General features: G+C 38.7%; 1 protein-coding gene across 2 annotated transcripts in view; it reads left to right on the top strand.

The window, feature by feature from the left end:
* Positions 1-381: 381 nt before the first annotated feature.
* The window catches only part of cdkl1 (cyclin dependent kinase like 1 (CDC2 related kinase)), a 37,299-nt gene continuing 19,632 nt past the window's right edge, over positions 382-18,048 (top strand). For both annotated transcript variants that reach the window (XM_072568673.1, XM_072568672.1), the window contains exons 1-3: positions 382-829; positions 15,802-15,923; positions 17,285-17,357. In XM_072568673.1, coding sequence (XP_072424774.1) covers positions 662-829; positions 15,802-15,923; positions 17,285-17,357 — 363 coding nt within the window. In that variant the 5' untranslated portion in view covers positions 382-661. The remainder of the gene's footprint in view (positions 830-15,801; positions 15,924-17,284; positions 17,358-18,048) is intronic.

The following is an 18,048-nucleotide window of genomic DNA, read 5'->3' as shown; positions in this document are numbered from 1 at the left end:
AAAAAAACCTTCAATTTTGGGGCAAATTGGGGATCTGCTTTTTGACCCTGCCCTGAAAGCAGTGGCTAATGACCACTGAAAACTGTCTGATCTGCCGAGTGTGCCCGGTTATTTTCTGGTTTTTTTTTAAATTGTCACGAGGCTATTCCGCCCATTGTATTTGTGTATAAACTCTGCAGAAACTGCTCAGTGGCTCCCAATCCATTGCCTGTCCCCGCAGCCCTGGTACTGATTCTGCGGTTTGCGAGCTCTGCAGAGAATCTGCATCGGAACAATATTTATGAGAAAAAACACACTGCACTGTATAAAATGCCAGGGTTCGGCTGAAGGTGGGAAGGCTCCGCCCCCGAGTGGAGAGGCTGAGCTTGTTGTTCACACTCTGCAGCGGGTTACTGTGTGCGAGAGACTTCCCCAAGTGGGGAGTTGGTGACAGACCGCGGGAGGAAGGGGGTCTTTGCGCACAGGGCGGCAGCAGCAGCAGCAGCAATGTCCCGCTGACTTGGCGGCGGCTCTCGGGCGGGCAGTGCAGCCTCTCCCCCCCTCTCTCCCTCTCTGTCTGCCTCTCCTCCAAGCGCCTCAGTCGGTCGGTCACTCGGCTTCGGCCGCGCCATTTTACAGCTTGGAGGTGTTGAGCTGCAGGTGAAAGGGACAGACCGGTGGCATGGAGAAGTACGAAAAGATCGCCAAAATCGGCGAGGGCTCTTACGGCGTGGTGTTCAAGTGCAGGAATAAAGACACCGGCCAGATCGTGGCGATTAAAAAGTTTGTGGAGTCTGAGGATGATCCGGTTATTAAGAAGATCGCTCTCCGTGAGATCCGGATGCTGAAGGTAATTCAGTCAGTGCTGGAAACTTTACGCTTTCTTAGCACCACACTCAGTTTGAGGCGGTTGTTTTCTCTCTCTGTGTGTGTTGCGATGATTACAACGTGCAATTATTTAGCGCTGGCCGTTTTCTGTTTGAATCCACGAATAGCCGCACAGTCTGAGTAGATTGTTTGATCTTCTCCAGATCTGAAGAAATCATATCGGACTGGGGACATTAATTTTGTTCACAGATGCTGCCGGGACTTGCTGAGTTTCTGTGTACTCATTTCAGATTTCCAGCATCCGCCGGATTGTGATTTTTATTTTAGTTTAAGGGTTTATTGTGCAGGTAAGAAATCGAACTTGCTTTCCCATTAGCGGAATGAGGTCCAGAGCTCGGACATCGCGGGGACCCATCGCCTTGTCCGAGAGACGGAGAATTGGAGCTTGTTGTTTCCTGACTGAAGTTTGTGTGGATGCCGTTGGAAGGAACGCTGCAAGCTGGCAAAGGCGGCAGAATCGCCCAGCTATGATGGTGCAGGAGGAGGCCATTCGGCCCACCTTGCCTGCGCTGTTGCCTATTGCCCTCGCCTTTCCCCTATATCCCCGCACACCATTTCCATTGACAGAGTCCTAGAGATGTACAACATGGTAACAGACCTCTCGGTCAAATTCCTGATGAAGGGCTTTTGTCCAAAACGTCGATTTCGAAGCTACTTGGATACTGCCTGAACTGCTGTGCTCCTCCAGCACCACTAATCCAGAATCTGGTTTCCAGCATCTGCAGTCATTGGCACCACTAATCCAACTCGTCTGTGCCGACCAGTTATTCTAACATAGTCTGGTCCCATTTGCCAGCACTTTGCCCATAGCCCTCCTAAACCCTTCCTATTCATATACCCACCCAGATGCCTTTTTAAATGTTGGAATTGTACCAACCTTCACCACTTCCTCTGGCAGCTCATTCCATACACACACAAATGTCTGCATGAAAAAGTTGCCCCTTAGGTCCCTTTTATATCTTTTCTCTTCTCACCCTAAACCTATGCCCTCTAGTTCTGAACTCCCCCACCCCAGGGAAAAGACTTTGTCTATTTACCCTATCCATTCCAATCATGATTTTGTAAATCTCTGTAAGGTCACCCCTCAGCCTCCAACGCTCCAGGGAAAACAGCCCCAGTCTATTCAGCCTCTCCCTATAGCTCAAATCCTCTAACTCTGGCAACATCCCTGAAGGTCTTTTCCGAACCCTTTCAAGTTTCACAACATCCTCCTGATAGGACGGAGACCAGGATTGCAAACACTATTGCAAAAGTGGTCTAATCAATCTAATCAATGTCCTGTCCAACTGCAACATGACCTCCCAATTTCTGTACTCAATGCTGTGACCAATGAAAGAAAGCATACTAAACGCCTTCTTCACTATCCTATCTACCAGCAACTCCACTTTCAAGGAGCTATGAACCTGCACTCCGAGGTCTCTGTTCAGCAACATTCCCAAGGACCTTACCATTAAGTGTATAAGTCCTGCTCTAATGTGCTTTTCCAAAGTGCAACACCTCACAAATTAAACTCCAGCAGCCACTGAAATAAACATAAGAAACCTGCCATCTCTGAGATTAAATCATATTGCTGCTGGTATCAGGCATTGATTGATAATGCACCAAGAATGGATTGTGGCTATTTCCCTCTCAACAAAGGTCAGAGCTATCATTGCGATTTTTGTGGATCATACTTGTCCCATTGTCTCATGTATCATTTCTTTGCTTTTCTTCAATAATCAATATACAATATGATGGTATGTGTCTAAACAATGTGAGCATGATCATATGCTTGCATCTCTTGGTGTCAATTCTAATCCTTTGGCCTGCTTTTCACAGCAAACTCCCTAGGCTGCTGGTTTGAAGAAGTCTTCCACTGCTTTAACCATCGAGTCTAGTCACTGTTGTATTGTTGGAAATGTCACAATCAAATTGTGAACACCAAATTCCCAAAACTGTAATGAGAGAAAATGTAAGAACTATATTTAAGATGCAGAACAGATATTGGCCAGAAGACTGGCCCTGATCTTATTCTGATAATTCCAACGGACCTTTTTAAACCTCTCATGTAAAGGGTGCAAGTGAAACAGTATCTTACCACATTTGCAGCTGCATGCGTCTAAGGGACTTGAACTCAGGACCTGGCTGAAGCCAGAGTGTGACTTCTAAGCCAAGGCTCACATCTATTTCACGTGTCCAAATCATTGGCTAGTCGCATAAATAATAAATATGTTTGATAGTTCCAGGACTAAACACAGCAGCAGATTTGTGGCAGAAGAGATAATTGGGTTAACATGCAACTCAGTACTTTAAAGTGAAAATTGGTTCATTTCAAGCATACCTTTTTGTAATCCTTCATGTTATCTGGATCAGTCATTTGATGAGTAAATCTGGAACGTAGCCCTGGACTTGGAAGCCTGGGACTTGTTATTCTTTCAGCATTCTTCCATCATGTTGAGGTAGATTAATCTTCTCTAATTGTCTAGAAAACCGAGATGGTTTATAGCTGCTGGGAAGACCATGTAGGCCATGTATCCAACCATGTTTATATTATCCAGAGATTGTATGGTTGTACTGAACCCATGATTGGATTACAGAAAAATAGAGAAATTTCTGAAACTACTGCCAAATGGTAGAACCACCAAGCAGCGGGGTTTGAAATAAAAACAAAAAGTGCTGGAGGAACTCAGCTAACTGGTCTGGCAGCCTCTGTAGAGAGAAAGAGAGGAACAGTTAAATTTTTGAGTTCGATATGACACTTATGTTCAGAATCACGGTAATGTTTTCTTACATGGTGACGTTAATGAGGGCGGGTTCACTGTATTTTAGGTCACGCTTGACAATTGGAGTAATCATTAGAAGCAGGGATTCTTTTTAGTTGTCTCCAGCCATACAAGCCAATATTATTCCTAATGCGAGGGAGGCTTCAGCTTACCAAGAAGTAGAAAATTTAGAAGTTTCCTGTGCTGTTAAGCTGCACAGTTTATTTGGTTAATGTCTTGTCATTAGATATGGAAATATAGATTTCTAAGATTTGGCTTAATCTATTGTGCCAAGTATCCTGTACTTGGGTAAATGGATTTGTCCCTCCAAAGAAAGTGTTAATTCTATAATAGACAAATAGAAACACTCCCTGTATGTCTTGATTGGCAGAATCTAAAATATGGCAGTTGATTTGCATGTATAAAGGTTGTTTCATGATTTGGCAATATCAGTTATCCCAACAGCGCTTAATGCTTGTCTGGAATAACTGTTTAGAAAAAAAAATAGTAATAACATGATACTGATGAAAAAGCATCTGGTTTGAGTGTAACATATCTCCTCCACCTTAATAGTTTAAATAGTTACAAATAAGGCAATATTTTATATTTAAATAGAATGGCCAATATCAGCAACATACATTTTATAGAGGGAATGTTTTGACCAGTTTTGGCTATTTATGACTACCACACACTGACAGCTACAGTGGTGTTGTGCCAGGTATATCAAAGTTTTGTTTCTTCAGACATTTGCACTCCTGCAGGAACAATTCCAATGGACGACTATGGCAATTTTGCATTTTTGAAGTTACCATGTGCATTCTGCACAATGCAGTCTTGCTCATGATCATTAAAAACTGGGTAGAATTGAGGGGAGTTGTAAAGTGTAGTGCTGGAAAAGCACAGCCAGTCAGGCAGCATCCAAGGAGCAGGAGAGTTGAAGTTTCGAACATGAGCTGTTCATCAGGAATGAGGGGGTGACCCAAGGGGGGGCTCTCAGCATCTGTAGTCCTCACTTCCTCTGGGATGATTCTCAGGTTCAAGTAATGGGGACATTGTTTCAATTGACAATAGATTAAAAGGGGGATGGGTGAACATAAATCATGTCCTTAAAATTCAGAGATTATGTGAGGTGCTAAAGATTAATTTTTTTTGTCATATGCCATGGACTTGTAACATAAGCTCCTGTAAAAAAGGCTGATGTTCTGTCAACTGATTCATTCACAAAAATAGATGGTTGATATTTAATCATCTGGAGTGATCAAACATATAGTAGTATTACAAGTTGTTGCTTGTGGAGAGCAATAAGCCAGGATTGAATTGCAATGACATGGGAATCAAGTTAGACGGATTACCTACAGAGACCAACAAAATATTTTAGCAGATTATTTCTTTTCAGGGATAAATAACAACAGTCAATTTCAATACATTTTGTATGGAAATGGTGTGGACTGAATTAACTTCTCGTGCTCTTTTGTTTTTGATATTCTAACTATATCACACTTGAATTATTTTATTTCTCTATTTTGGGGTCAAAATACACCATTCAAGGAAAGCTAGTTAAACAGTTTATAAGTGACAACTCTTTCTAATGAACTTATTAGAAATGTACAAGAATGGCTAATAGTTACTAATCTGCTTTCTCTTTACGTAGGCAAAAGGTCAGCTGCAATTGCTGATCTATTGTCACTATCTATATTGAGGAGACCTTTCTACAGAAACCTATTGTACCACAACAAGTTTGTTGGTTCATCAAAGTTACCCTTTCAAATAATAGCAAAGTACTGCCAATGGTGGAGATCTGAAATAAAAACTGAAAGTGCAGGAGAAACTCAGCTGTTCTGGCAGCATCTGTGAAGAGAGAAAAAGAGCAAACATTTCAAACTTGTTCCAAATAAGGGTTGAATTGGATTCAATATGTTAACTCTGCTTCTCTGTCCACAGATGCTGCCAGGCCTGCTGAGTGTCTCCAGCACCTTTTATGTTTTTACTTTTGTAGCTTCAAAACCATCTTTATTAAGAATCATAGAACACCAGTTTCTGGTGATAAATTTTTGCCCAATAATTTTTGCAATGATTGAGCAAAGATTTTAATTTAAGAAGAGTGGAGGATATGAAAAAGGCTGATTTCTAGAAATATTCTTAATTGAAGCATTCTGCTGACTTTGCTGAGGCAAAAATCCAAATTTCACACATTTTATTCTGAAAGATGAAGCTACTGGTGCAAAGAAGAGTAAAGACCACATGGATTATATTCTGTTTTATTCACTTCAAATGTAGCAAATTAAGTTGCTTTGTGTATAATGAAACATGACCAAAATAGCTTCTGTTTTAGTTGTTATTTAAGTTGTGTTGTTTAACAAGAGATTCAAGGTAGCTACAACTCTTTGCTTTGAAATTAAACTGGAAAATGAGCATATTGAAGAGTTCTTCATATAAGCATAGCTATGAAGTAATATATCATTTTGGTGCTTGCTGGTAAAATGCTCATTTAGCCTTTGAATAATAGAGCACTAGTTTGTGTAGAGGATTCATCACCAGGGTTCATTTAAAAATCCAGAAATCTAAACTCATAAATAGAGTTTGAATTCAAATCCCATTTGAATTCTGTTCAAGCAATCTGGAAGTAAAACGCTGGTGTCAGTAAAAGTGACCATGAGATTGTTCAATTATGTCAAAAACCTATCTGATTCACTAATGATACATCTTTTAAAAGACCTCTGTCCTTACCTATTTTGGCTAATATATCACTGCAGTGCAACACCAACCTGCTGTCTGAAGTAGAGGCCAATGTTTGTGCCAGACAGCTCTCAACTGGAGCATTTAAAGATGGCAGTCTAGCAGCACCACCTCAGGGCATCAGTGGATGGTTAATAAATAAACATCCTGCATTTTTTAAACTTGAGTGTGTTATATTTATTTGAGATATCTTGCACTTGTAGATTTCTTACATTATAGTTATGCCTCCGAGATCACTGTAACTTTTAAAAGTCACCTTGTGCAAATGTTTAGTGATTTTAATATTTGGCTCATCTTTTGCTGTTCTGTTGATTCACAGCAATGGAACATAATATTGTGTACCTGTATATTGTCTATTCATTAGAGCAATTATCGTTTATTTTGATAAAAGTTGAAACTCGGGAAGAAATTATTCCTGAAGTAAAAAGAGAAATTGCAGGAGAAACACTCTGTCAGTATCTGTGGAGAGAAGAACAGGAGTTAACATTTCAGGTCCAGTGTTCTTTCTTCAGAACGCATCCAACATTCTTCCTCAACTCTTCCGTTTCTGACTCATTGCCTGTATGCTGTACCTTAATTTATTATTTTCCCTGGCAAATTCACTTTAACCTCTCCTGGATTGTTTTAAAATTATTATCTTTCTTACTCCTCTTTGAAGACTTTTCAATGCCCATGTCTTTTCATAAATGGACACCACATTTGGACACATTCGGTGTGTCTTTGCCAATGCTTTCTAGAGTGTCAGTCTTGCATCTCCAGACCAATAAATTATGGATTTACTTGCATGCTGAACATTCTGTTGGCATTGGCTGTTGTTACTTTATAACTTGATACTATCAACATTTTTCCCACTGACCCATTTTACTGACAATATAAATGGTTTTGACTGTATTAATGATATGAATGTCCAGACATGTCTGAATAATTCATACTATTTTCCCTATTGCCAAATGTCTGGAAATGTCTTGAAATAACATAGTTTCCTAAAATATCATTTTTTACAGTATTGATTGTTTGTGATAAATCTTTCTAAATTAAAAGTCATCTTAAAAGTGATTAGGTAATACAGAAAACCTTGTACTTTCAGGATTCTTAAAGGAACACAACATATATCCTTTTCTAGGGATGAAAAATTGATCAGGAAACTTGTATAAGCAAAAGGTAGTTTTGGCATAATATGTTTCTAAGATATTTCTTGTTTGAACTACATTATTTATGTTTATTTTCATATTCACATAGATGTTGACTAGGAACAAATTATAGATTTCCAAGCCGTGTATTTGTTAGTAACTTCCAATTGTATTAAATACTGCATTCTGTGGGTATTGAGAAAGTAAATATTAATTTTGTTGATCAAGAAATCAAGATTTTTTAAATGTTCTGATATATGATAAACTATATATTTCTCCTTCATCAGGTGATAGTGGAGGGCTCAATCCTAACACAGAGTTTATAGCAAAAATTTACAGTGTGATTTTTGTGATAAATTCAGTGTTAGGATTGAGCCGTCCACTCTCACCTGATGAAGGAGCGTCACTCCGAAAGCTAGTGTGCTTCCAATTAAACCTGTTGGACTATAACCTGGTCTTGTGTGGCTTTTAACTTTGTACACCCCAGTCCAACACCGGCATCTCCAAATCATATATATTTCTCAGTTTCATTACCTGAACAGGAACACAATACCAGAACTAATTTTAAAAGCAACATATTGGAACCTAGCAATAATCTGTTTTCCTTTCTGCTGCTGTTGCTAAGAATGGGTTGGCATTTGCAGTAAATACGACAACTTGTAATGAATCAGTTATTTATGGTGTGTTTGAGACATATGAAAAATTTGTGGGAGTGTCAAAGTAACCCTGTTGCTGAACACAAACTATATAGTGCCAAGGCATGACGTTTAACTTCAGATATTTGTAGATTGCATGATATTACAATATTTAAAAATAGGTAAACAACAAAGTTACAACCTAACATACAAATAGGATAATTTGTTCACTGTACACATAAGACATTAAATATGAAATGCTCAGCTATAGGTCATGCATTTTGAAACACACAACAAATTAAGTCTTAGTGTTAGCTGCTTTCTGTGTACAAAGCATTTGAGATCACCAATTTAAAATTTTTAAACAACTAAGGCATGAGGCATTTCTAATTTTTAAGTGTTCTGATCTTTCATATTTGCATCTGTATAAAGCTGATAAATGAAGAGCTCAATTGTGATTGAAATAAATATTAAAAAATCATCAAGTTTTATCTTTTGTGTGCCTCATTACATCAAGGATAGGAGGGAGAGAATTTGTCAACAGTGTGCATTCCCAGTGATGTAACCGAAAGTCTGCACCAATTCCAATTGTCTTGTTTATGATTCCTTTGGATTACAATTAAAATTTAGTGTTTGTGTGACATGTGGGAAACATGCATTCATGTAGCAAGGAAATGTTTTCATTGTTGAAACCTGCCAGCAGCTGATAATGCTGCAACTACAGTTGGGCATCTCCCAAACCCATGACCATTTTCATCCAGAAAGGCAAAGGCCACAGGTAGTTAGTTAGGACCACCACTGCCAGCAAGTTCCCTTCCAAGCCACTCATCATCCTGACCTGGAAGTATATCGCTGTTCCTTCACTGTTGCTGGAGCATAACTCCCACTCTAATTGTATTGTGAGTCCTCGTGGATTGTAGTGGTGCAAGATGGCAGTTCACCACCAACTTCTCAAGTGCACTACGGATGGACAATGATTGCTGGCCCAGTCAGCAACATCCACGTCCCACGAGAGGATAACAAAAACAAAAAAAACCTCATTGTCAGACAATAAGGCTGCCACAACTTTCGTGCCCAACTCCATGGCCACTAATATAAGACTTCAGAGCACAGAGGTGCCATAGATATATTCCAAACTAAATTTCATTTGTAAATATTTCATGTTAATTACACTCATGAATAAGCCGCATCATCACTATTTATTGAAACTAGCTCAGAGCACTAAGTTTATTGAAACATCTCTTAGTATGTATTGATGGTTACAGGAGAGAAAAGGTCATTTCCTTTATTGTGGAAGAAGCACAGACTCAGTTAATGCTTCTTTCTATGCATCAATCTTGGACAATGTCTTTTACATTCAGTGGGATTACTGTAATCGGGTGAACGAAGAGGTCTTTGTTAACCCCAGGGTTGGTTACCTGTTTGGACTGTACTGACTTTGGGCACCTCATTTTCCTAGCTTGATTGACGATTACCCCTTATCAAATCTATGGCATTAAACTTTTCCTATTTCACTCTGACATGATTCATCCCCATCACATGTCATCCCTTGTCCACTCCGTCCTGTCCCTCACCACTGATTCCCCTTTGCTGACCCAAGCCTCCAGGCAAGGTGCTAGTTTCCTGATCCCCTCTCTTGTGTCATAGAGTTAAGGAAGGAAAACTCCAGAAGTCAATCTACTGCATACCAGCTTTAAAATAGCTTGAGCCCAGTATCCTACTGACTTTAAAATTGGGTCATACCTTCAGGATGAAAAAGGTGTATGTTATTGAATATTCATGGCATGTAAATGTATTAGTAGTAAGAATAAAGCATTGGCATGTGGCTTAACATGCTGCTGACTTATCTGCATCTTAACCTACTGTCAGGGAAACTCAGATTATAAATCCTGCCAATAAAGTCACCCCACATGCCACCACACTCGCTCTTGCAGGGCATGTACAATTTCCAGCACCTAATTTTTCTCTTTGGTGGACTTCTTTAAAGGCAAAATAATGTGCGAAGACTTTACTGCCTGATTTTTTAAAATCATAAACTTATAAGCAATAGGAACATGAGAAGGCCATTCAGCTCATTGAGCCTGCCCTGTCCTTCAATAAGGTCATAGCTAATGTTTTTTAACACCAGTTTCTCGCCTGCAACCCCTGCTCCCAAATCCCTTCAATCCTTTTGTAATCAAAACTCTGTTGAACTCCACCTTGAAAGTACATGCTGACCCAAGCATCACTGCACTTTTGGATGAACATTACCAAGATCAACAACCCTCTGAGAGAAGAAATTCCTTATTTTCATCATTAAAAAAGGACAGGCCTTATTTTTAAACTAATTCTAGATTCCCTCAGGTGGAAGATGCCTCCTCTCTGCTCTATTCTGCCAAGGCCACTTGGGTTTGTCAATGCCACTTACATGTGCACCTGAAGATGTGACAATGTGATGTAAGTGGGAAAACGTCCATTTCAACACTTCCTACTAACCCAGAATGTTGCTGTGTTGAGAATCGTAGTTTTGAACCTAAGCCCAATCTGGGTCACAAAATTATCTGTAGTCAGTTTTAAACTGAATCTATAACCTGGCTAATCATCTAGAACTATCAGAATTAAATGTTGGCCCTTCAGTTATGCTTAGATTGAAGCCTTTTTTCTGCCATAATTACACAGATATTTGTTTCAGACTTGAATTCATGTTCTTATGATTTGCATTAAATAGCTTTAACATAAAATCAGCTGTATTACAATCAAGCAAGCACATTATATCTCAATATAGAAAATGTGCATTGTTGTGATGTTCATTTTGCATTCTGTTTGAGGGATTAATTCCTCAACTAAAATATTTATTTTCAGGTGAAACAATTCGTAGTTAACTTTTTATAAAAATGTTAATTACCTGTTTCACACTTAATCTTTTTTTTAGGAAATATAAACCTATTTTCTAATATTTTATACTGGTATTCTAAAGTATTAAGTCAAAGCTTTATTGAACCCATTTTGGCTCTAGAGTTAAAACATGTTATTTCTTCAGTTATGGAATGTGAGAGAGTCACGTAAAGACCCAGTAGGGCAAAAGTAAGTACATCATAATTCAATTATAATTTAAGTTTTATGGAAAATTAAAAGTGTTGCCATTTTCCACGTGGCCCATATCAAGAAGTGCCCTCACTGATGGTCTTCCTTGCTCATGATTATCTTAATTTTTAATACATGTATAACTCTGAAGAATTATGACTTGTCTAGTCTGGAAAAAGTATTCAGAAATACAAGTTGTCTGAAAATCCTCCCAAAAGGACTCAAGCAACTCAGGATCATTTTAGTGCAGGACCTTTGGGAAACATGAAAGGTTTATCCTTGGATAAGTAAAACCATTTTTACGACTGATTTATAATGTTTAATTCTTTGTTTTACTCATGTGGTAAATGTTTATAGTTAGTGTTTCTGGTTCATACGCTAATGGTTAGTTACTCTAACATCATTTTTTTAAAAATGAGAAAATTCCAAAGTCCAGAAATGTCTTGGTTTCCAACATTCTGCACTGGAGAGGTTGCAGTGTATTTGATATCAATGGTAAATAAATGAAGTTGAAGGAAAAAAAAATTCATACTTTTATTTTTGGTAGGGAAATGTTACATGGACAAATGTGCTCATTGTCAACTTTAATCAAACAGTTGTTTTAATTGTTACTGTTTTGCTTGCCGCAATATTTTTTATTGTAATGTGGTAACTTTGCTCATTGCGAAACAGCACTACTTTTCTTCTTGCGACAGGACCTTTGTGGTTCCAAAAGTTTGGAAAAATGATCAGTCATCTAATAGTTCATTGAATAAGTGGTATCACATACTAGAGAACAACTTAACCAGATCAAATAACTAGTATTTAGTTTGTTCAGAATCAGTTTGTACTGAGATCTTATGTTTATGTCTTTCAGCAAGTAGGAAACCAGGAAATTCCATTAAAAATAAAAGAGATGGTATTTGCAAAGGTTCACGAGAAAGGAAATAATTGGATTCTTTATGCAGGAGAAATTATTGTTTGCTATCAAAAGTTAAGCTGTTGAGGTTAAAACCTTGACCTTGTAAACTCTTCAATTTACTGTGTTTCACTTTATTGCTTTGATTTAATAAAAGGGATGTTTATATAATAAGAGGAAGGAACAGAATGTCCCTTAATGTTCAAATTGCACCAAGGAATCGTACAGGAACAGGGGAACTTGGAATTATATCAAACTTAAAGGCATGATGTGTTCAGAATAAAATTAGTGACTTAACTTCACAAATAGAGATGTGAGCCATGGCTGCAGGGAGACCAGGTTTGGAAATTGAATATCCAAGTGTACACTGTTTTAGTAGGATAGGCAGGAAGGAAAAGTAGGTGTTAAGCTTTATTGGTAAAAGTAGTGGGAAATAATATAGGCACTGGAGATCAAGACCTAGAATCAGTCTGGGTAGAAGTCAGAAATAGCAAGGGAATGAATTCCCGAGTGGAAGTTATCTACAAGTCCCCAAACAGTAGTCCTGCAGTGGGGCACAGTAATAAGTTCAGATGGGGTTACATGTACTTTGTTGGCTTGGATAGAGGATTGGCTTACCAAAAAAAAAGCAGAGTTGGGATAGTAGGATCTTTTTGTGGTTGGCAAGATGTAACTAATGGGGTTCAGTCCTTGGGCACCAACTGTTTCCAATCTATATTCATGACTTTGGATGCAGGGACACAAATTTACACACAACACTAAAAAATAGGTGGGACAGTAAATTGCACTGAAGAAATAAGAAATGTACAGCTGGATATGGATAGGTTAGGTAAAGGGACCAAAACTTTGCAGATTGAATTTAATGTTGACAACAAGGTTATCCATTTTGGTCAGCAGAATAGAAAGGCAAATTATTATCTAAATGGTGAGAAACTTAAGAATGCTTCAGATCAGAAGGACCTGGGTATCCTCCTGCATAAATTATGGAATGCTAGTATGCAGGTACAGTGGGTAATAAGGAAAGAAAATGGAAGTTTGGTATTTATCGCTAAAGGAACAGCGTATAAAAGCAGGGAAGTGTTGCTACAACTGTACAGGGCATTAGTGAGGCTGCAACTGGAGTATTGCATTCAATTTGGTTCCCTTACTTGAGGATGGATATAGTTTCATTGGAGGCAGTTCAGCAGTTCACTAAATTGATTCCAGAGATCAGTGGTTGATCTTATGAAGAGAAATTGAGCGGTTTAGGACTATATTCTGTACAATTTAGAAGAAAAGTAGTTGATGTTATCTATATGGGCTTCAGTAAGGCGTTTGACAAGGTTCCCCATGGGAGACTGGTTAACAAGGTTACATCTCACAGAATACAGGGAGAACTAGCTGTTTGGATACAGAACTGGCTCAAAGATAGAAGACAGAGAGTGGTTGTGGAGGGTTGTTTTTCAGACTGGAGGCTTGTGACCAGTGGAGTGTCACAAGGATCAGTGCTGGGTCCACTACTTTTTGTCATTTACATAAATGATTTGGATGTGAGCATAAGTGGTATAGTTGATAAGTTTGCAGATGACACCAAAATTGGAGGTGTAGTGGACTGCAAAGAAGGTTACCTCAGATTACAACAGAATCTTGATCAGATGGGTCAATGGGCTGAGAAGTGGCAGATGGAGTTAAATTCAGATAATTGTGAGGTGCTGCATTTTGGGAAAGCAAATCTTAGCAGGACTTATACACTTGATGATAAGGTCCTAGGGAGTGTTGCTGAACAAAGAGACGTTGGAGTGCAGGTTCATAGCTCCTTGAAAGTGGAGTCACAGGTAGATAGGGTAGTGAAGAAGGCATTTGGTATGCTTTCCTTTTTGGTCAGATTATTGAGTACAGGAGTTGGGAGGTCATGTTACGACTGTACGGGACGTTGGTTCGGCCACTGTTGGAATATTGCATGCAATTCCGGTCTCCTTCCTATTGGAAAGATGTTGTAAAACTTGAAAGGGTTCAGAAAAGATTTACAAGGATGTTGCCATGATTGGAGAATTTGAGCTATAGGGAAAGGCTGTACAGGCTCGGGCTGTTTTCCCTGAAGCGTCGGAGGCTGAGGGGTGACCTTATGGAGGTTTACAAAATCATGAGGGGCGTGGATAGGATAAACAGACAAAGTCTTTTCCTTTTGGGGTGGGGGAATTCAAAACTAGAGGGCATAGATTTAGGGTAAGAGGGGAAAGATATAAAAGAGACCTAAGGGGCAACTTTTTCACACAGGGTGGTACGTGTATGGAATGAGCTGCCAGAGGAAGTAGTGGAAGCTAGTACAATTGCAACATTTAAAAGGCATTTGGATGGGTATATGAATAGGAAGGGTTTGGAGGGATATGGGTCGGGTGCTAGATTGGTTTGGGATATCTGGTCGGCATGGATGAGTTGGACCGAAGGGTTTGTTTCCATGTTGTACATCTCTATGTAAGATGCTAAAGGAGATTGAAAAGTATATTTGGAGAGAATGCTTTCCCCATGGGACAATCTAGAATGAGAGGTCATAGTTTAAGGTTAAGGGGTAACAGATGTAAAACAGTGATGAGGAGATATTATTTCTCTCAAAGGGATATAAGTTTGTGGAATTCACTTGCTCAGAGCATGATGGATGCTGGGTCATTGAGTAAACTTGAAATTACTAATTGAAAATCTGTCAATGGGTTGAAGAGTTGTGTATGGAAAGTGGGCAAGAAAGTGGAATTGAGGCCCAGATGAGATCAGCTGTGATTGCAATGAATGGTGGAGCAGGCGAAATGGGCTGAATCACTTACTCCTGTTCCACTTTCTTATGTTCTTTTGTATGATTAACTGCTCCCCATTGAGACTTCCTGTTCAAGGTGTGAAATGTCCTCAACTGTGCAAAAGTGTGTGGTAAGTGGAAACTGAGTTGCTTTCAGTCCAGGATGATTATCATCGAAAGTATTCATTCAGCAAATAATCTGTAGTAAATATTGATGTTGGAAATCAGATTTTACAATTCCAGTTTCTTAAATTTCAGTTTGACTTGAGTTATTAAAGACGCCACTACTGATCAAAGTGATCAGTGCCATATATTTACATTTTTATATTTTTAAATTTAGTTCACTTTCTTGAGCTAAATTGACGCTCTTTGGTTTGTTCATACTGAATCAATAAAGGACTTTCACCAGCTTCAGATAAGCAAAGGTTTGATTTTTATTTTTCTCTGTACAATTTTTGACCCTTGGATTAAACCACCACTAGTCATATCTCCCTACTGAGAGAAAAGCCTTACAATCTGGTAGGACTATTGGTGGCTTTACTGGGTGTCATTTAGCTCAGTTCGCTGGACAGCTGGTTCACAATGCAGTGTGATGCCAGCAGCATGGTTCAATTCCTGCACTGCTGAGTTTACCATGAAGGACTCTCCTCAGCCTCTCCTCTTGCCTGAAGTTTAGTGACCTTCAGGTTAAACCACCAACAGTTATGTCTCTCTTATGAGAGCACAGTTCTATGGCCTGGTAAGACTATTTTATTCTACCAAGTTCCAGCTATATCAATAATTAGTCCAGGTTCATTGAGTAATTTAAATCGAACTCACATGATCCTTATATCTACAACTCCAGATGGAATATGATCCTGTTTAATACTACAAAATGAAGGAACTATCTAAAACCCATGGCAAAGGGCAGAGTTTGCATTGCATAATGCATGTAAATCTCTCAAAATTACATTTTATTTTTCAGCAACTCAAACATGCCAATCTTGTCAACTTGATTGAGGTGTTCAGAAGAAAACGAAGGCTTCACTTAGTTTTTGAGTACTGTGATCACACCGTGTTAGATGAATTGAACCGATACCCCACAGGGTAAGTAACATTGAGTGTAGCCTACACAACACACCTGAGATGCGTTGAAGCGGAACATAGCATTCCAAGTTTGATTGCTCTGATTTTCTGATTTATGACACTGATTTGTTCTTGGCAATGAGAAATAGAATGTCTACAGTGTGTAAGCAGGCAATTCAGCCCACAGAGTCCACATCGACCATCCAAAGAGCATCCTACCTGGACCCACCCCTGTCACCCCATCCATTTAACCTGCATTTTCCATGACTAAGCCGCCTACCCTGCACATCCCTAGACACTTTGGGCAATTTAGCATGGCCAATCCACTCAACCTACACATCTTTGGACTGTGAGAGGAAACCAGAGCACCCAGAGGAAACCCACACGGAAATAGGGAGCATGTGCAAACTACACACAGACAGCCACCCAAAGCTGAAATCGAACCCGGGTGCCTGGAGCTGAGAGACAGCAGTGCTAACCACTGAGCCACTGTGCTGCCAGACTAGTTGAGCTTTAGTTGCTAACTTTTCTTCAGAATTATGCTAACCAAGAAATGGATTAATAATGTGGCTCTTCATAATCTAAGTCATTGGATGGAAATAACAATTTTGTTGGCAGATCTTTTGACAACCCCAAAGCTGTACTTTAAGTGGATAGCTTTTTGATGTATAATACAAAATAAGCAAGTATGATTAAATTTATGCCACAAAATTCCATAAAAAGCAAATGTAAATTGGTTCTTTATCACTTTGTATTTCAAGTAGTAAATGCACTGAACAAGTAAGTATTTGGTAGAAAAGATTGTTATTTTTCTCGAGTTTTTACAGCACTGCTTTTACGAATAGCATGACTACCCTACATGTTTGAATATTTCATATGTGATTTAAATCACATCTCGGATATAGTATTTCAGTTGAGAAACCATTACTGACTTGAGTCAGCATATGTGACGAGCATCAGCTCTGCAGGACGTATTGGTTTTCTGCATCCGTCTGGTCTTGACTTACTGTTGTGAGCTATGTTCTTATTGTGAATATTTAATTGGATCCTCGATTAATAATGCATGTTATTGCATGAATCAATGCAGACCACGGAGGCTACAGAATAATTCCCATTTTAAGCACTTGCCCCTCCAGTAACAGGCTTTGTGTTAGATTTATGTGTATTTCCATTCTTGATACATTTTATAAAACCTGGAAAATCAGATCTCCCATATTCCCATGCATATTAAAGTGGATTCAAATTTCTTTAATATTTATTGTTTGTGATTTTACTTTGTGTATTATTCATGACCAAGTTTTTGAGCCAAATTTGTCATCACTATTATAGTTAGAAAATGAATGAAAAATATTTAATCTGTGTAATGCTTTTCCTTTTCTTAGGGTACCAGATCATTTAGTGAGGAGAATTACGTGGCAAACACTGCAAGCTGTGAACTTCTGCCATAAGCACAATGTAAGCTCACTGGTGCTTTTATATACAAAGTATTTTACAACTCACAAATAGTGCACCAATATACTGTATTTATAATACTGATTCATTTTGAGAATGTTTAAACCTTTAGTTAGATTCATATACTACAATTACAGAGGGTGGTGCATTTATGGAATGAGCTGCCAGAGGAAGTGGTGGAGACTGGTTTAAATGCAGTATTTAAAAGACTTCTGGATGGATATATAATAGGAAGGGTTTAGAGGGGTGGACTAGATTAGGTTAAGATATCTGGTTAGCATAGACACATTGGACCGAAGGGTCTGTTTCCGTGCTGTACATCTCTATGACTCTAATTAAATATACTGTATATGGATATGCCAGCATGTCCAATCCTCTTTTAGACCAAAGCCTGGCTTTTAAAGAAATCACTTCCTCAATATACTAAATTCTTTAATTACTTTTGATATTTTACATTCGATTGGTCATTTATCAGCACTACTATGAGGTGGAACATGTTGCAGTACCTGTCAGAAAGATGGTGCTGTCCATATAATCATACAGCTGCAAAAACAATAACTCTGGCTTTCAGTTGATTGGAAATCTATTAGTATGGAAACTCTGATGTGTAAAACGACTCGATCTCTTTACATGTTGTGAAGTGGAATAAGAGAAAGTGAAGAAAGCAGTTATCATTAAATATATTTGGCTCAGT

The sequence above is a fragment of the Chiloscyllium punctatum genome, chromosome 4 (genome assembly GCF_047496795.1).
Source record: "Chiloscyllium punctatum isolate Juve2018m chromosome 4, sChiPun1.3, whole genome shotgun sequence".
Classification (NCBI taxonomy): Eukaryota; Metazoa; Chordata; class Chondrichthyes; order Orectolobiformes; family Hemiscylliidae; genus Chiloscyllium; species Chiloscyllium punctatum.
The sequence above is the reverse complement of the archived record's forward strand: the minus strand, read 5'-3'. Positions and strand labels throughout refer to the sequence as shown.